This window comes from Cotesia glomerata, linkage group LG10 (assembly GCF_020080835.1).
Source record: "Cotesia glomerata isolate CgM1 linkage group LG10, MPM_Cglom_v2.3, whole genome shotgun sequence".
NCBI classification, from domain to species: Eukaryota; Metazoa; Arthropoda; class Insecta; order Hymenoptera; family Braconidae; genus Cotesia; species Cotesia glomerata.
This window is the reverse complement of record NC_058167.1, coordinates 10,286,671-10,308,380: the sequence shown is the minus strand read 5'-3', so window position 1 is coordinate 10,308,380 and position 21,710 is coordinate 10,286,671. Positions and strand designations below refer to the sequence as shown.

The 21,710-nt window shown below is 27.3% G+C and overlaps 1 protein-coding gene across 5 annotated transcripts in view; it reads right to left on the bottom strand.

Annotated features, from left to right (window-relative positions):
- Nucleotides 1-21,710, bottom strand: part of LOC123272549 (histone-lysine N-methyltransferase MECOM-like) — a 149,364-nt gene that overhangs the window by 24,170 nt on the left and 103,484 nt on the right. For all 5 annotated transcript variants that reach the window (XM_044739413.1, XM_044739414.1, XM_044739416.1 and 2 more), the window contains exons 4-5: nucleotides 4,133-4,264; nucleotides 1,320-1,446 (exon numbers count right to left, since the gene is read on the bottom strand). In XM_044739413.1, the coding sequence (XP_044595348.1) occupies nucleotides 1,320-1,446; nucleotides 4,133-4,264 (259 nt within the window). The remainder of the gene's footprint in view (nucleotides 1-1,319; nucleotides 1,447-4,132; nucleotides 4,265-21,710) is intronic.

The window sequence follows — 21,710 nt, the reverse complement described above, 5'->3', positions numbered from 1 at the left end:
TTAGAAAAAAATTTTTACGTTTTAATAAGCTGTATTAAATTTTAATAAGATTTTTTAACAATAAATATTTATTAAATAATAAATATTTAAAACAAATATTTATAATAAATATTTATTAACAATTTAAAAGCGTTCATTAAATACAACATTAATGTTTCTAATCACTATTTATAATTAATATTTTTGCTTAATTATCGATAAAAATTAATTTGTAGCTTTTAATTAAAAATAAGTATAAAAATTCTACTTTCAAATTTATACAACTCTAAAATTTGAATAAAAAAAATCCATTTAATTATGTAAAATTAAGTTTCTTTATAAAAAAAAATTCTAAAAAAATTAAATAAATAATAAAAATTGATTATAATGGAATATATATTTTATTTGATGGTGCAAATTGTAAATATAAGCAAAAAAAACTCATTTAGTTTTAAAAATATTTTTTATCATTTTTATAAATTTAATTTTCTTATATTTTTTAATTTAATAAATTAATAAACTATTAGAAATTATTAAAAAAAAAAATTTTAAATAAATAATCCAATAAAAAAAAAATAGAAAATCTATTTTTATATTTATAAAAATAAAAAAAAATAATTAAATACTATTATTTTTGTAAATAAAAATTACAGTAAAGTTAATTGATGATTGTGGATAAGTAATAATATTTTGACCTCTTGCAGCCGTTGGTAATTTACAAAAAAAAAAAAAATAATAAAAAAGGTTGAGGGTCAATTTGGCATCAAAGTAGATCGAGTAACGACTAATCTGTCGAGTGGGATCGAGGTGGTGAATAGTGTATTGTGCGCGGCACACGCGGGGACGATAGTTATAGCTATAGTCGTAGTTATATTGTAATCGTTAGATAATCAGTGCATTAAAAAGTCGAGTGCGGAGCGTGGAGGCGGTAGGTGGTGAAACGGTGTCCAGGTGAATCACGACGGGAGTCACAGAGCCATGACGAGCAAGTCATGATGGCTTTTTACAGTAGAATATTCCGAACACGATTTACCCTCCACTTGTCCTCGATCTCGATCCCTCGTTCGTATTATATATATATATATGAACCCCGAGAGTGCCAGTATCGTTACAATTGCCATTAACCATCACCTGCCTGCTTGCAGTCACCAGTCACCAGTCACCAGTCGGCAGTCAGTATCGTAATTGTATGCACACGAGCTCGATTTGTATCTGATTTAGTGGATTACCGAGCTCCCAGGTATTCTATATCCGGCTGAATAGTATGCTCTGTTACATTATTGTGGGTAATGTATGTGTCGCGTGCTACCAATAATGTAAGGCCTACTCGATTTACTCACCAGTCTCGCGGTCTGTCCTGTCTTCGGTGGTGTTCTCTCCCAGCATGTCTTGCAATTGGAGCGGCTCTCTCAACCCCATCAGAAGCTCTTCACCTGAGGAAATTTCTCTCAGTGTTTCGTAAACCATCTGAAAAAATTTTTTTTATATTTATAATAATTAGAATTTTGTAAAAACAAATTAAGAATAGTATTTTTTTTTTTAATTAAAAAAAATTTTTTTTTTTATCCCAAAATTGTGAATTTAATTTTTTCAAAAAATACATAATCAATTTTTTTTTTTAATTTATCAGAATTTAGTCTAAATTTTTATTGTTAGTATTATTATTAATATTATTGTTAATATAAGCGATATTATTTTTAGCCCAAATACCCGATTCAATTTAAAGACTTTAATTTTTATTATTAATTTTTCACCACAATATTTTTCGGTATGAAATCTTATACCATCTTCAGGTGAAAATACCACAATTATTACACTGATAGAAGGATTTCTTAGTATTTAAGAAGATTTCTTTGTATTTAAGAAATCATTTCTTAAACATCATTTTTTAGTATTTAAAAAATATTTCTTAATATTTAAGAAATATTTCGTAGTAAGGTAAAAGCCCCAATATATGATCATGTACCAGTATATGATCACTCCATGTATTTGTATATCTATATTCACAAATATAAGTATACAAATACATTGAGTGATCATATACTGGTACATGATCATATATTGGGGCTTTTACCTTATTTAAAAAATATATATATTTCTTAGTATTTAGGAAATATTTCTTAAATACAAAGAAATATTTTTTAAATACTAAGAAATGATGTTTAAGAAATGATTTCTTAAATACAAAGAAATCTTCTTAAATGTTAAGAAATCCTTCTATCAGTGTATTATTTGAAATTTAAACATTTTAATAATCTATATTATTAAAAGAATAAGAGAAATTTTGTGTCGGGGATAGTCATATAATAAAATCGGTTTTTTTAGTGAAATTTAGTGATAGTCAGTTTATTATGATAAGTAATAAGGTAGCATTAGAAAATGCTCTATCTCTAGACACATAATTAAGAAATGACCTTGTATCTCGTGAACTATTGACATTTTTAAAGATATAAGTTCACCCCAACAATACACTCGTCGAGACCTTTCATTTGAGTACCCACATCAATTTTTCATATATTTTATATATTTATATATTTCACAAATACTATATTTATAAAATATATAAAAAATACCATGTGGGTACTCAAATAAAAGGTCTCGATGAGTGTAACATCAAAATGAGTTTATATCTTAAAAAATGTCAGTAATTAAAAAATGACCTTGTATCTTGTGAACTATTGACATTTTTAAAGATATAAGTTCACCCCGACATTACACTCGTCGAGACCTTTCATTTGAGTACCCACATCAATTTTTCATATATTTTATACATTTATATATTTCACAAATGCCATATATATAAAATATATGAAAAATGCCGTGTGGGTACTTAAATGAAAGGTCTCGATGAGTGTAACATCAAAATGAGTTTATATCTTAAAAAATGTCAATAATTAAGAAATGACCTTGTGCCTTGTTAAATATTGACATTTTTAAAGATATAAGCTCATCCCGATGTTACATTCATTAAGACTTTTCATTTGAGTACCCACATCAATTTTTCATATATTTTATATATATATATATATATATATATATATATATATATATATGCTATATATATATATATATATATATATATACATATATATATATATATATATATATGTATGTATGAAAAATATATTAAAAATGCATGTGGGTACTCAAATGAAAGCTCTTGATGAGTGTAACATCAAGATGAGCTTATATCTTAAAAAACGTCAATATTTAAGAAAATACAGTGCAATTTAACAAGAGTCAGTATTTAATAAAGCAAAATTTTATTTATTTATAGTTCATAAATCACGGCAGTCACATAGTGACTGCAAGGTTGCTAGTAGTAATAATAATAATTTAATAAAAAATTTTGATCAATCCTCAAATTTTATTTTTAATATTCATTATTTGTTAAAAAAAAAAAAAAAAATGACGTCCCAAACGTTGTGTTAAATAAGACTGACTGATATGTTTATAAGATTTATTGCTGTAAGTTAAATTTTATAAACAATTCAATAAAATAAAATAATTTATCATATTTAATTAACTAAATAATTTAAATAAAAAATTTTACTTCATAGTAAATTTTTCTACTTTTTTAAAAATTTTATTAAAAAATAAAAATTAATTAAAAACTTAAAAAAATACAAAATGATGGAATAGAAGCGTAAAGTCTGTAAAGAAGTCGCGTATAATCTAAGGGTAGAAGGTTAAACCGGGAACCAGGGGCGCTAAGGCCAGAGAATGTGTCGGCGAGACACACGACTTGTGTGATGGACAACGCATGATGTGGGTGCGATAATACTTGTCGTAAACTTATAGTGTATCCCGTCCAGTTATTAACTCACCCTTCACCCCTAGCGCCCTTTTAGACCTACTGTCTCTGAAGTTTGGAGTTAATAATAATTTTGTATCGAGAAAACTCATCGATATCAGAGTCGAAACATATGTCAATTTTTATTGCTTTATTTTTATTTTTTTTTTTAATTTGAAATTAATTTTCCTGGAAATAATTAATGAATATGAAAGTATAAATATAAAATGCAAATGGCACGTGTCGGTCCTCGGTTGTTTGAAACCAATAAAACAAATATCGCCAACAGAAGTGAGTTATTAAAATAAAAACAGATGGTATTGATTAAATTAATTATGAATAACTGATAAATTATTTTACCTGCCCGGCGACGAGAACGTGGCGCATATTGACGGCATGTGGACTAGCAGTGCTGCGAATGTATTTTAGCCAATTACTCGGCTCATGCGAGGCATCCAGCCATCCTCTTACGCCGTTTCCTGGGACACGAACCTGAAATCATTAAATTAATACTTATTTAATTTAATTTTTATTTTTTAATAAAATTTTTATATTATTTTAAAAAATTCTTTTAAAAGTTATAGCAATTTTGAAAAATAAAATCAAAAAACTGCGTTTAAATGAATTTTTATTTTAAATAATAAAAATTAGCAACCTTGCAGTCACTATGTGACTGCCGTGAATTGTGAATTATGAATAAAAAAAATTTTGCTTTATTAGATAATGAATTATATTAAGCTGCACTGTATTTTCTTAACGATTGACGCTTTTAAAGATATAAGCTCATCCCGATGTTACACTCATCAAGAGCTTTCATTTGAGTACCCACATGCATTTTTTATATATTTTTCATATATACATATATATAATATATATTTTAAAAATATAAACTCATCCCGACGTTACACTCATCAAGAGCTTTCATTGGAGTACCCACATGCATTATTGATATCTTTTTTATATATACATATATATAATATATATAAATATATGAAAAATTGATGTGGGTACTCAAATGAAAGGTCTCGATGAATGTAACATCGGGATGAGCTTATATCTTTAAAAATATCATTAGTTGACAAGATACAAGGTCATTTCTTAATTATTGACATTTTTTAAAATATGAACTCATTTTGATGTTACACTCATCAAGACCTTTCATTTAAGTACCTACATAGCATTTTTTATATATTTTATATATATGATATTTGTAAAATATATAAATATATAAAATATACGAAAAATTGATGTGGGTACTCAAATGAAAAGTCTCGATGAATGTAACATCGGGATGAACTTATATCTTTAAAAATATCATTAGTTGACAAGATACAATGTTATTTCTTAATTTTTGACATTTTTTAAGATATAAACTCATTTTGATGTTACACTCATCGAGACCTTTCATTTGAGTACCCACATGCATTTTGATACATTTTTCATACATACATATATATATATATATATATATATATATATATATATATATATATATATATGAAAAAATTGATGTGGGTACTCAAATGAAAGGTCTCGAAGAGTATAACATCAGGATGAGCTTATATCTTTAAAAATGTCAATAGTTGAAAAGATATAATGTCATTTCTTAATTATTGATATTTTTTAAGATATAAACTCATTTTGATGTTACACTCATCGAAACCTTTCATTTAAGTACCCACATGGCATTTTTTATATATTTTATATATATGATATTTGTGAAGTATATAAATATATAAAATATATGAAAAATTGATGTGAGTACTCAAATGAAAGGTCTCGATGAGTGTAATGTCAAGGTGAACTTTTATCCTTAAAAATGTCAATAGTTCTCAAGATACAAGGTCACTTCGTAATTATGTATTTAGAGTTAGAACATTTTCGAATGCAGCGTAAATACTTTTCATCATAAATTGACTATTGGTAAAAATGATATGAAACCTCGAAAAGACATAAATTCGAGTCAAGACCCTTTTAATGACACTAAATATTACGAAAAAAATTGATTTTATCATATGGCTATCATGGAAACAAAGTTTTTCTTACTCTCTTAATAATATAAATTAAATTAATTTAATCCAGAAAATTATAATGTTAAATTTTTATAATAATTAAGAAAAAAAATTTTATGTAATTTTGCTTTTTTTAAAAAATTCTAAAAAAAGGACCAAAATTTATTATGAAGTAAAATTTCATAATTGAATAAAATATTTGAAATAAATTTTAAAGACTGATAAAAAAATTTTTTTTATTACATTGTTATTATTATTATTATTATTATTATTATTAATGTTTGGGATTATTATTGCTGAAAGAGGCTTTTAGGACAAGTGATTTTGTTGGATTGTCTTATTGAACCGCATAGTTGGGGTCGTCGCGACGCATGGCCGGCCAAGCGTCGCGATTTATCCCCCGGCAGCCGGCACCCTATTTTAGCTCATGTATTAGTTGATGTTGAGACACATCACCGAGCCCCCAGCAGAAACAGGAGCGAAGTACAACTAGTGCAGAGCAGAGGACAACAACTATCGCTTGAGTTTTATCGTTAGTTATGAGCAGAACGGAGCAGAGACTCCCCTTTACACTTGTGACATCATCAACTACGCTCTGACCGTCCACGACACAAACTTCTTGCTCTTGTTGTTATATTATTGTTATTATATTACATTATATTTTATTATAGGTACTATTGTTGGTGTTATTTATGCACTTGTCGTCATCCAGATCATTGTCATCTGGGCGTGAGAAATTATTTTACAGCATCCATCAAGTGAATTATAATTTATTGGGCTATTTGTAATGGTAGGAATTGTTTTTAATTTTAAATTATTTAAAAAAAATATTATTATTGAATAAGAATTGATTCTATTTTTTTTTTTTATTTGCACTTATTAAAAGATACCTTAATTGGGTGAAAAAAAAATTAACAATCTTAGAAAAAAATTCTTAAATCATGAAAAATTTATTTAAAGGTCATAAAAATTATATTTTTCATTTAAAAATTTTTTTCTTAAATTAAGTTATTTTTTTTAGTGTACTTTTTGTTGCACTTATACAAAAAATTGAAACTTAAAAATCAAATTTATCATTATCAAATAAAAATTCAAAAAATCGTTCTATCATATTGATAAAAAATCAATTAATTATTAAGAGTTAATTAATTATTAATTTTTAATTTCACAATTAATTATTAATTTTTGAGAGTTTGATAATTTTAAATCAAGTAAAAAATTCTTTAACTAAAAAATTATAATGTAATTATAAATTATAAATTTATAATTAAAAAATTATAAAGTGTATTCTATTTGATTCAAGAATTTTTTCTAGTTGATTTAAAATGTTCAAATTAAAAAAAATTTTTTTTTTTATTCAAAAAAATTTTTTTTTATTCTAAAAATTAAGATTAGTTATTGAAAATTTTTTACTCCTTAAAAAAAAATGAAGCTTGAAATATGTTAATAAATAAAAAAAAAAATTGGTGATTATTACTCGAAATTTCATCCATAATTTTAGTAAAAAAAACAAGCAGTAAATTAAAAAAAATTTTTTTTCTCAAATAAAATTATTTTAATTAGTGTAAAAAATAGACTTAAAAAATTTTTATCAAGTATCAAAGTCGGTTTTTTTTTAATTGAAATTGAAATTGAAATAAAATCAATTGTAAGCTAAAATAATTACGCGAAAAATATTTACCACCTGCCGACAATGGTAACAACGTTAATAACCGGGGCAGAATCAATAACCAAGTACAAGTGGATAAGTTAGGTAATGAACGTGGAGCAGTAGAACAACAATAACTCATCGAGCGGAGCGTGATGATCAGCCCTGCATCAGTCTGCTACCAGGATATTATCACCGTAATACTCTCCAAGCCGGATAGCTATATAATAGACATCTAGCTTGTAAGCATCTGTAAGCGCGAGCTTCCGAGGATCTTCTTTGCCCGGATAATCCCTCACCATTTAAGTGCATTCACATTTTTAACATTACAATAAAAATATTTCATTTTTTGTCCTTGTGCTCTTTTGTACTTGGACCATCTTCTTATTAATGCTTCAACACTTCTTCCTTTTCGGAGAATAGATTTTTCAGAATTGAACTGTTCGATATTTTTATTGAAGTTTCGATCCAGTGGATACTTTTTAAAATCAATGTATATTTCAGATGAATTTTACGGAAGTAAATTTTTTTTTCTAAAGTTATTGATTAATTTTTTTTATTTATTAAAAATAACTAAATATTGTTTAACAATATAAATAAATCTATATTATTAAAAGAATAAGCAAAATTTTGTGGCCAGTGTATTTATATGATAAAATGGGTTTTTATGGTTAAATTCGGTATCGTTGGAAAAGTCTTAACCTGGAATTGTGCCTTTTTAAGGTTTCATATCATTCTCACCGATAGTTAATTTATTATGATAAATATTTAGGCTGCATTCAAAAATGCGCTATATCTAGATACAAAATTAAGAAATGACCTTGTATCTCGTGAAATATTGACATTTTTAAAGATATAAGCTCACTCCGACAATACACTCATCGAGACCTTTTATTTGAGTACCCACATTAAATTTTCATATATTTTATATATTTATATATATTATAAATACCATATATATTAGATATATGAAAAATGCCATGTGGGTACTTAAATGAAAGGTCTTGGTGAGTGTAACATCAAAATGAGTTTATATCTTAAAAAATGTCAATAAATAAGAAATGACATTGTATCTTGTGAACTAATGATATTTTTAAAGATATAAGCTCATTCCGATAATACACTCATCGAGACCTTTTATTTGAGTACCCACATCAATTTTTCATATATATTATATATTTATATATATCACAAATACCATATATATAAAATATATAAAAAATGCCATGTGGGTAATTAAATAAAAGGTCTCGATGAGTGTAATATCAAAATGAGTTTATATCTTAAGAAATGTCAATAATTAAAAAATGGCCTTGTATTTTGAGAACTATTGACATTTTTTAAGATATAATCTCACCCCGACAATACACTCGTCGAGACCTTTTATTTGAGTACCCACATCAATTTTTCATATATTTTATATATTTATATATATTACAAATACCATATATATAAAATATATAAAAATGCCATGTGGGTACTTAACTGAAAGGTCTCGATGAGTGTAACATCAAAATGAGCTTATATCTTAAAAAGTGTCAATAGTTCCGAAGATACAAGGTCATTTCTTATTTATTGACACTTTGTAAGATATAAGCTCACCCCGACAATACACTCATCAAGACCTTTCATTTAAGTACCCACATCAATTTTTCATATATTTTATATATTTATATATTTGTATATATAAAAAATAGATCAAAAATGCATGTGGGTACTCAAATGAAAGCTCTTGATTAGTGTAACATCGGGATGAGCTTATATCTTTCAAAACGTCAATAGTTAAAAAATTACAGTGCAATTTAACAAAAGTCATTATTGAATAAAGCAAAATTTTATTTATTTATAGTTAAAAACTCACAGCAGTCACATAGTGACTGCAAGGTTGCTAGTATTTTTGTTAAATAAATCTATATTTATTAACAATCAATAAATTTTTTATAAAATATCAATAAATCATCTGATATTAAAAAAAATTATTTCATGTCAGTGTTAAAAAATTTTTTTTTTAAATTTAAATCTTTAGACATGCGTAAAATTCGACGGATGAAAAATGAAGCTAGATCTTCGATTTAATTAATACAAAATAATATAATCGTTTCCTCGACGATTGCATAATGAGCCAATCGAGAGTAAGCGTAGCCGGATCTCTCGGTTCGTCACCTCGATAAATCCGTATCGTAAAATCCTCGATTATGGAAATGTAAAAGAATAGTAGCAGAAGCTTCTATTGGATCTTCTATCACTCTCTGGGATGTTAAATCTTGAGCGGAGATTGTGCGCACATGTCCGCGATCGCCGACAAAGAATGGTGATGATGCCTGCTGGGAGTTGTTCTCTGTTCCTCTTCCCCAACAAATGTTTAAACAGCATCAGAATGAAAATGAAAATGAAAATGTGGAATGTAAAATGAAAGCAGCAACATTACAGACAGATTGCCGCGCCAGTGGACGCCAAGTTAACGCATCATTGTCAAAGGTGTGACAGAAGAAGTGAATGAGGATCCTAATCTGTCGTATTGGTAGCCTGGTGTGATGCTTAGATGCTTACTCATTGTTATATTACTTGTCGTTCGTGCCCATCTTTAAAGAAATCCTTCTTAGTCCTCACTTTCATCGAAACTATCCAAACCGTACTATTACTATTTTACTATTTATATCGCTAGCTAGCTTCCTCCAATGACATATTTTACGCTGAACCACAATTTACACAAATATATAATCTCTTTTAAATATTTATTCTTGTTATTTTATTCTTACTGTTATTTGTTGTTTATTACTTTTTATTTTTGACTGTTGGATTTTTTGGAATTACTTTTCATTGAACTAATGTATTTTTTATTTTATAATTTCATAGGAAATTTATTAACTACTTTACACTGATAAAAGGATTTTTAAATGTTTAATATTTAATAAGCTTCATTAATTGTTACAAAAATCATGATTTTATTTTTTAACAAAAAAATATTAATCAATCATTTAAAAAAAAATTTAGTAAATGTGATTTAATATTTTTTATTAATCTGTATTATTGAGAGAATAAGAAATAGGATAGTCATATGATAAAATCGGTTTTTTTTTGTGAAATTTAGTGTCATTGTAAAGTCTTGATTTGAATTTGTGCCTGTTGAAGGTTTCATGTCATTTTCACTGATAGTCAATTTATTATGATAAGTATTTAGGCTGCATTTGAAAATTCTCTATCTGTAGATACATTATTAAGAAATGACCTTGTATCTTGTTAAATATTGACATTTTTAAAGATATAAGCTCACGTCGACTTTACACTCGTCGAGACCTTTCATTTGAGTACCCACATCAATTTTTCATATATTTTATATATTTATATATTTCACAAATATCATATATATAAAATATATAAAAAATTCCATGTGGGTACTTAAATGAAAGGTCTCGAGGAGTGTAACATGAAAATGAGTTTATATCTTAAAAAATGTCAATAATTAAGAAATGACCTTGTATCTTGTTAAATATTGACATTTTTAAAGATATAAGCTCACGTCGACTTTACACTCGTCGAGACCTTTCATTTGAGTACCCACATCAATTTTTCATATATTTTATATATTTATATATTTCACAAATACCATATATATAAAATATATAAAAAATGCCATGTGGATATTCAAATGAAAAGTCTCGATGAGTGTAACATCGAAATGAGTTTATATCTTAAAAAATGTCAATAATTAAGAAATGACCTTGCATCTTGTGAACTATTGATATTTTTACAGATATAAGCTCACCCCGACTTTACACCCGTCGAGACCTTTCATTTGAGTACCCACATCAATTTTTCATATATTTTATATATTTATGTCTATTATATATATGTATATATGAAAAATATATCAAAAATGGATGTGGGTACTCAAATAAAAGCGCTCGATGAGGGTAACATCGGGATGAGCTTATATCTTTAAAATATATATTATATATATGTATATATGAAAAATATATCAAAAATGTATGTGGGTACTCAAATAAAGGCTCTTGATGAGTGTAACACCGGGATGAGTTTATATTTTTAAAAACGTCAACAGTTAAGAAAGTACAGTGCAATTTAACAAAAGTCATTATTTAATAAAGCAAAATTTTATTTATTTATAGTTCACTTAGTGACTGCAAGCTTGCTAGTAGTTCATAAATATTTTTTTTAGTGTTAATAAAAAATTATTTTAATCCTTGAGTATAAAAATAAATATATTAACAGTTAATAAATTCTTTTATAAATTTAATCTTCCAAAAATAAATATATTATACTTTAAAATGAATCTTCTTTTTATAAAAATAGAATAATTTACTTCCAACTTAAATCTCGAAGATTTCTTCTAAGAAAAATCTTTTTTTCTCTAAAGAATCACTAAGCCATTAAACTTTTTAATTTTTTCAATAAAATATCAATCAAAAATTTCTTCAAAACAAAATTCCGTATTTTAAACAGAACGACCAAAAATCCTTCCAATAACAATTCAAAAAAAAAAAATTAATTCACATTCACAGAAAAACGTAAACGTTCAAAGAAGCGGGTCATTATGCCCAAAAACTCGGCGGGGGTCGTGTACCGCCGAGACAGTATGGATCCATTGTAGACAACTCACACCTTCGAGAAACGACCCGTTAGTGTTCGATCTTCTTCGTAAAGAGATTTGTCCCGTTCGGTTGATCTATGATCTATGATCTATAACCAGCACAGCAGAGTAGACTCGGACCACAAACGGACAGGATATATCTACAGACAGCGGAGTGTCCTTCCCTTGAATGTTCAAAATAAAAAGTGATGGCACAGTGTGAAGACTCAATGCATCGCCTTCTGAATGGGATCCATAATCGGCAGCGTTCCAGGCCCCATAATTCTCAATGGGCCCGTTCGTGGTGGATTACGGGCGATGATTCTCATCTGGGGAAGATCCATCTTGTCCGTCGACGTCTTTGACAAATCTATCTATGACATCTTCTTTTTCTCTTTGTAATTCTCGACAAAGATCTGTTTGAATTTTATTTTTTTGGCTTTGATTTTAAGATTTCAAACGACGGCTCGTCTAAATTTGATCTCTGGACTTGATCAATACTGCACGGAGAAAATTAAATAATAGCAGTTACCATCTAGTTATGGTAAAAAATTTTACCATCAACCCGATTGTAGTGAATACTATCTAGATGATTGTAGAAATGATCTATATGGTAGCATTGACCATATTTATAATAACTGTTACAATCATGTATGTGAACTAGAGATAATTACTATTATTATCCTGAATGGTTATATTTATAATTTATGATGGTAACAGTTACCATCAGGAATTATAACAGCTACTATCTAAGGTATATTAAGTAGAATTTAAACATCAGCGTTTAAAAACCACGGTCATAAACGTGACTATATATTGAAAGAAAAATATAGGTATTATTCCTATGAATTTATGGGATTATTTCCTATACTGATTGTAGAAACGATTACTATGATTATACGGAAAAAAGTAAACTGTAATATTCACTCGGATTACGGTTAACTTTTATAGTTTCAAACAGTAAAGCGGACATCGGGGTGGCAAAAATATAAATATTACAGAACTTAATGTAGAAAGTATAAAAGCCACAATTTATAATTTAATATCCAAAATAAGTGATTAGTAGCTGTCACTAAAGTAAATAACGACTCTTTCATCTTAAAAAATTACACACGGAAAAAAAAATTTCGTTCTGGTAACCTAACTGTAGAGTTACCACAACTATACACAGTTTACTATTCGTTGTAGAGTTACAGTAACATAATGTTATTTAGTTCTGATAACTCAATGTTGTAGAGCTCTCAGAGCTCTACGGGATTGTTTTCAGAGCCAAACGGTATAGTTGGGAGCGCCCTACGTTGCGAAGTAATGGAGTGCGCTGACATATTTCATAACCTTCTAAAATGACAAACAGAATTATTTTGTTACTCATCCATATTATTAAAAATATATGAGGACAATTAAATTTCCAGTTTATTTATTAAAGGAAATAGGTTTTTTTTTTGTCAAATTGAATTTCGTCAGAACAGTTTTGTATTTGTGGTTTTTCAAGGTTCATTTGCAGTGACTGTTAATTAAATTTATTAGTTGAATATATTGTGATAAGTAATTAGTTATCGGAATTCAATCAAAAGACCCCATTTAACATAAAATAAAATTTGTTTTCGTTTATTTATCTTTTCTTGTGCATATACGGTAGTGATTTTATGTCCAATATTTATTATTATAATCAAGAAAATAAGATAATTTTGTGACGACCATATTTTTATTTTACAAATAATTTTTATTTGTAATATAAGTTCTATTATTATTTTATTTCTATTATAATACTATTCTTATTTGTCATATACAATTATTGTTGGCAATATAAATTCGTTCTGTCGCATTTATTTATCAAATTATCATTGCTAAATCGTAAAAAAAATTATTAATCAGACTGCCAAAAATTTGTTATAGTCTCAGAACGATCCTGTAGAGTTGTGAGAGGTAAATAACGTTTAGCTCTCAGAGCTCAACGATGTAGAGTTGCAGGAGCCAAACGGTATTGTTACCATAAGAAAACGTTAACCTACTGGAACTTTTTACAACTAACTAACTACTATAGAGTTCCTATAGCAAAATTTTTTTCTCCATGCAGTTTCAAACTGTAAAAATTGCCATTTCAATATATAGTCCATATTATGAGGAGAAGGGGAACTCAGATGAAAGAGAAGGGGGTCTCACTCTGGGAGAATTTAACATTTGAAACAGTAAAAATTATACTTTTAAAATATACATTTTACCAGTCCAAGCAAATCAATAATTACAGTTTGATTTTTAGCGTTGCGTTTAAAATTTACCATTTTACTTAGTAAATATTGACGTTGCTTGTATTAGAAATTTATTAACTTTATTTTATACTTTTTACATATCATAAGATCATTTTTTAGGTACGAAATGATAAATATCAAAGTCTGAATTCTTAATTATTATACTTTAACATTTTAGACATTTACATAGCGAATATTACTGTTTGAAATAGTAGTTTCTTCCATGTAAAGAGTAAATTGTAACGTTTAAATAGTAAATATTATAAAGTGAACAGTAAAATCACGATTTTACTGTTTGAAATGGTAATTTTTAGCAGTTGATAATTACTTATTATAAATCGACTGTTATTTATTATAGTTTACTTTTTTCCGTGTATATTCGCAGGAATTGTTTCCATAATTTATAGGAGCCGTGGCTTGTAAACTAGAAAATAAATAAAATTTTGCTTTATTAAAAAATGACTTTTGTTAAATTGTACTGTACTTTCTTAACTATTGACATTTTTAAAGATATAAACTCATTTTGATGGTATACTCATCGAGACCTTTCATTTAAGTACCCACATGGAATTTTTTATATATTATATATATATGGTATTTGTGAAATATATATAATATATATAAATATATGAAAAATTGATGTGGGTACTCAAATGAAAGGTCTTGATGAACATAACATCGGGATAAGCTTATATCTTTAAAAATGTCAATGGTTCACAAGATACAAGGTCATTTATTAATTATGTATCTAGAGATAGAACATTTTTGAATGCAGACTAAATACTTATTATAATAAATTGACTATCGCTGAGAATGATATAAAACCTTGAAAAAACACAAATTCAAGTCAAAATACCTTTGTAGTGATAGTAAACATATAGTATAGGAAAAATTTCTATATGATTATGAGAACTATTTCCGTGATGAATGGGAAAAGTGCCTACAATTTTCTTTCCATGTACTTAAAAATTTTTGAATTTTCGATCAATTTTTTCATAAAATTCAATAATATTAATTACTATCCTTGATAGTAAATATTATCATCCTGATAGTGACTGTTATCATCCTGATTGTAACTGTTACTATAAAAAATGGTAACTGTTATCATAAAAAAATAATAACACTAACCGTCTTTGCATTGAAAAATGTTTTAATCATCCTAGATGATTGGAGCTACAAATTAAGTATGATAACCTCTATCATTTAATTTTCTCCGTGTGGATATATTGATATTGATATTGATAGTTAGAAAGTGTAACTATTATACCGTACTTGATAAAAACATAAAACGGGAGAGCTGAAACGCGTTACGTAAAAATGCTTTTAGCGCTCACAGCGTGTACTCTCATCCGTGGCGTTGACAGCGATTGAAAAGCGCGATTGATACTTTGCTACACATATAAATTTTTATTTTTTTTCTTCTCTCTTCTTTGGCATCCAGTTGCTGATAAAAGCTTTAATTATGCAGCTTAACGGGCTCTGAGCCAAGTGACATCTTTGCTTAATGGTGATTAATCCTCCGAGCCGGGACTTAATTAAATCCGACAATCTGGGAGCTATCTACACGAACTGCAGCAATTTATGTTTGTATGTATGTATATTATGCGCTACCTTGCGATGTGGATATTTTGGGGAACTAGAGTAATTGACGAATAGAGAACTTCTGAGTGGTATTAAGTCTTATGGCTCCTCACAGCACAAGTAAAGCCACAGAGCTGCTAATTGGATCTTGAATCTTGACGCTCTCTGCTTGGTTATTATTATTAATTTTAGGAGAGGGGAAATATTTTTATTGGAAATTATATTGATTAATTACTTGGAAATTTTTGATTTATTAATATTTACTGTTTTTTTGGAATCTGAAATTTAATTTGTTAATTTTTTTTTATCAGATAGTTTAATTATAAGTGTTATTTTATTAAATTGTAAGTTTTTTTACAGTAAAAAAAAATTACAATTTAGTAATTAAATTGAATAGTCAATTTATAATGATAAGTATTTAGGCTGCATTCAAAATTGCTCTAGCTCTAGATATATAATTAAGAAATGACCTTGTATCTTGTGAACTACTGACATTTTTAAAGATGTAAGCTCATCCCGATGTTACACTCATCAAGACCTTTCATTTAAGTACCCACATCGATTTTTCATATATTTATATATATTTCTATATTTCACAAATACCATATATATAAAATATATAAAAAATGCCATGTGGGTACTTAAATGAAAGGTCCTGATGAGTATAACATCAAAATGAGTTTATATCTTAAAAAATGTCAATAATTAAGAAATGACATTGTATATTGTGAACTATTGACATTTTTAAAGATATACGCTCATCCCGATGTTACACTCATCAAGACCTTTCATTTGAGTACCCACATCAATTTTTCATATATTTATATATATTATACATATGTATATTAAGGTGGCCCAAAAAAACCGACTATTTTTTTTTTCTTAGTCTCGAGTGAAAAAATGTTAGTTTTTGATGTTTTAAGAGCCCTCACCAAAGGACAGCTCAAAAAAAAATTTTTAAGAGGTCACTCCAAATTTTTTAAAATTTCAAAAATCGTCAAAAATCGAATTTTTTTTTTTAATTTTTTTTTTCTCGTTACAGTATAATTTTATAGACCAAAAAAAAATAAGTTTCTGAAAATTTCAGTTCAAAATTTAAATTTCGAAAGGTCGCTCATAATTTTTTTTTTTTCTTTAATTAGTCATATCGCTGATTTTAACTGTTGGGATTCGAATCCACGCCTGGCAGTTGATTAAATAAAATTATTAAATTAAAAAAAAATTATATTTTCTATGTTGTGCTTGATTTTTAGTTCATCTTGTGATGTATTTTTATCGATTATGGTACTAAATAAAAAAAAAAAAATGCATGGAATTTTAATTTGAATAGTAAAAGGTCGCTCGAAAAAATCTAAATTAATGCACTAATAAATTGAAAAAAATTATGAGCAACCTTTTAAAATTTTAATTTTGAACTGAAATTTTCAGAAAATTATTTTTTTTTGGTCTATAAAATTATACCGTAACGAGAAAAAAAATTTTAAAAAAAAGTTCGATTTTTGACGATTTTTGAAATTTTAAAAAATTTGGAATGACCTATTAAAAATTTTTTTTTGAACTGTCTTTTGGATAGGGTTCTTAAAACATCAAAAACTAACATTTTTTCACTCGAGACTCAAAAAAAAAAAAATAGTCGGTTTCTTTGGGCCACCCTAATGTATATATGAAAAATATATTAAAATGCATGTGGGTACTCAAATAAAAGGTCTCGATGAGTGTAACATCGGGATGAGCTTATATCTTTAAAATATATATTATCTATATATGTATATATGAAAAATATATCACAAATGCATGTGGGTACTCAAATGAAAGCTCTTGATGAGTGTAACATCGGGATGTGCTTATATCTTTAAAAAAGTCAATAGCTAAGAAAATACAGTGCAATTTAACATGTCATTATTTATTAAAGCAAAATTCTATTTATTTATAGTTCACAAGTCACAGCAGTCACATAGTGACTGCAAGGTTGCTAGTTATAATTAATAAAAATTAAGATTAGTAATTGAAAATTTTTAATTCCTTAAAAAAAAAAAATGAAGCTTGAAATATATTAATAAATAAGAAAGAAATTGATAATTATTACTCAAAATTTTTCCATAATTTTAGTAAAAAAAAAACAAGCAGTAAATATTAAAAAAAATTATAATTTAATAAAAATTGATTTATAATTAAAAAATTTCCACTGAAAAAATTTAACTGATTAAATTTTCTCGAGTAATATATTAACATATTGTTCCAGAAAAATTCCAGAGAGTATTTTTCAAACTATTTGATACGGTTGAATATCAAATTACGATTTATCAGTAGTACAACAACAATAATTTAATATAAATTGAAAAATAAATTCGGGGGAGGGTAAAATATCTATTACGAATTACGAAGCAAATGAAAGAGAAAAAGATATTTATCATGTAGATAGAAAAAAAGGCCGTACATAAAAGGAAAAATATATGAAATAATAAACGTAGGTACTTTGACCCACTTGACTCTTGATACAAAATAATATAATATAAGAATGGGTATATCATCAAATATGATGAAACAGTGGCCTGCGACCCGTGTCTAACTCGGAGCAGATGCCACCCTCGCTTGCTACGTTAACTCCTGGATAATTTTGTATGATAGGAGGGAAGCTACCCTCGCAGATACCGTATAAATTATTATATATCTATCGCGTCAAGAGCAGCCCTTGATGATCCATCATTAGACGGCTATTTACCAGAAAATTTGCCAATAATTTCGTGCCCTGCTCTCTGCTCTGCTCGGTCGCGTGCTCCACGTCTATTGGCTCTAGTTATTATATGTATGTAGTTGACACTACTTTTTCCACGATTATGACAATCTATTTTCCGAGATTAATGAGCTTGTAACCCCAAACTCACTCGACTGTGTTTTTGATGTTCTTGGTGAAAACTTTTGTTCCAACATGTCCAATAGAATATAATTCTAGGTTAAATTTGTGGTAGGGTAAATTTTAGCTGCTAAGCAATGCCCGATTATTTATTCAAAACTACAGCCGAGGTCCATCCCCTCGGGCGGGCTATAGTCCGGGCTTGTTTACCCTGGACGTCCCAGACTCAAACTCCGGCTACTCACAGAACAGATTAGGTTGGTCATTGTGCGTCTGATGTGTATCCAGTTTAGTTTAGCTAAGGCTATTCATACCAGATATTTAATTACTAACTAATAATAATTAATATTTGCTTTGGACTTAGTTATGGTTTAGTTAGTTTTTTCATTTTTTCAAGTAAAGTTCCTCGGAGTTGGGATTTTTTTGGAGAAACATCCAAATTTTGGGCTTAAGTTGAAGATTTGGAAGAAAATGTTTGTAATATTTGATTTTCAAGTTTTGAGACCAAAAATAGAAATTTTGATTACTTTTGAAGAACTCAGGCTGGAAAAATTAATTTTAAATACAATTTTTGCTGAAAAATGAAATAATCAGTGCTGAATGATCAAAAAATTTGGAATTATTAAGATAAAATAAGTTTTAAGACAGAAAAACAAATTTTTGAACTTGATAATGTTTTTTGGAGAATTTATAGTAGGAAAATTGATGTTTTGATCATATTGTCAGTCAAAAATAGAAAAATAAGCTTTTTTGTAGTCTAAATAATTGAAAAATTTTTAAAATATTCAAAATTAATATTTTGAGCTCAAAATAAAAATTATTAACTTACTAATGATTTTTAAAGTACTCAGACTGTGTAAATTGATATTTAGAACATAATTTTACTTGAAAAAGAGAATAATAATTTTTTTGAATGTTTGAATAGTTGAAAAAATTTGAAATTGTTAATAATTGATAAGTTTTGAGGTGAAAAAATAAATTTTTGAACTTGATAATGACTTTTGAATAATTTATAGTAGAAAAATTGATGTTTCGACAGTTATGTTAGTCAAAAATAGAATAATAATCTTTTTTTAATGTTGAAATGATTAAAAAATTTTAAAAATATTGAAAATTAATTTTTTCAGGCCAAAAATCAAAATTATTAACTTAATAACGACTTTTGAAGAACTCAGACTATAAATTGATATTTAGAACACAATTTTACTTGAAAAAGAGGATAATAATTTTTTTGAATGTTTAAATGTTCAAAAAAATTTGAAATTATTAATAACTGATAAGTTTTGAGGTCAAAAATAAATTTTTGAACTTATTGAAGACTTTTAAAGGCTTCAAAGTAAAAAAATTGATATTTTGAAGCCAATTTTGAACAAACAATAGAATAATAATTTTTGAATGTTTGAATAGTCAAAAAAAATTGAAATTGTTAATAATTGATAAGTTTTGAGGTCAAAAAATAAATTTTTGAACTTATTGAAGACTTTTAAAGGCTTCAAAGTCAAAAAATTGATATTTTGAACCCAATTTTGGTCGAACAATAGAATAATAATTTTTTTTAATGTCTAAATGATCAGAAAGTTTTGAAATTGTCAATAAAAAGCAAAACTAACTAAATTTTGGACAATAAAAATGAACTAATTGACCTCAATTGTAAATTTAAAGGTTCAAAAACAAATTGAAGCCAACTTAGCTCAGACTAACCAATCCCAAAAGAAAAGAACGATTCATCTTTGGGTGTAGAACAACAGCAAATTAGTAATTTATAAAAGAATAGTCGTTAGGGTCTACGGTTTTATATTCACCAGAATCGATACAACCAAGACAATCGAAGGAAACATCAAAGGCAGCAGTTATTGTTTCCCGTAAATTATAACCTCGGCAGTTGGAAGACTTCTTGTTATGAGTTACGAACAAATTCAATTAAATGTCAGAGATTGTGAGCGAGGTGTTTGGCGTTGTTGCCTAGCTGGAGCTGAGATTGGGACCCGGAACGGCTTCCTACACATTCGCCCTTTCTTCAACTTCTCAAAGTCTGACACTACAGTTCACAGCTCTGGTCCAGGGACATAATGCCGAAAGTTTCGCCTCGAAAGAAGTTAACTAAGAACCCAGATGACGTACTGAATATCCGAGGGTCACAACACGTGCGTTCAAGAGGGATCAAACATCTAGACATCTGTCTGTCCTTGTTTTCCCCACGGATTTTCCTTCAACGGAATATACCTTGCAATTATCAGCGCCCGGACTTTATTCACTCTGTTGATCAGGTCCAAATTTTTACACCTCATTATTGGTCTCCAAATTATTATTTCGTTGAGGACACACAGGGTCCAGTGGACCTCAGGCGAACTTTGAGGCAATTTTAAATTTAGAAGGAGATTTATAAATGAGACAGTTTCATTTACGATTGATTTCATTGATATTCTTGAAGATATTTCTATTTTTTTATTGTAATAATTATAATAAAAGAGTTTTATAACAAAAAAACTAAAACTTTCTATATTATTTTGTATTTTTAAGTGTCTTATTCTTATTTTAAGCGACTGACAGAAATTCGTAACTTCAAACTTCAGAATAAATTTACATAGAAAGAAAAATTTCTTTACTGGAGAACAAAATTCTTGGCTCGAGAAAATTTTCGAGTGTCTGAAGGAAGACCGAAGTTGTGTTGAAGTAAAAATTTTTCTCTTAAAATTCTATTCTTGGTGAAGTAATTTTTCTTGATTCAAATTATCATAAATACTTGATACAATAAATTTTTATATTTGATCAAGATTTTTAGATACTTTAAGAAAGTAGCGCCACCTACTTCAGCTAAGAAAAAAATTTTCTTACTTTGAGAAAATTTTTCTCTTGAATATTTGATACCGATTTTATATTATTTTAGCGTGCAATTATACATATTGAATGACAAAAAATGATTCAATATTATTTGATCTTCTCATTTGACATGTTAATCAATAAAAATTATTAATTTTATTAAATTAAATTAATTATTAACTT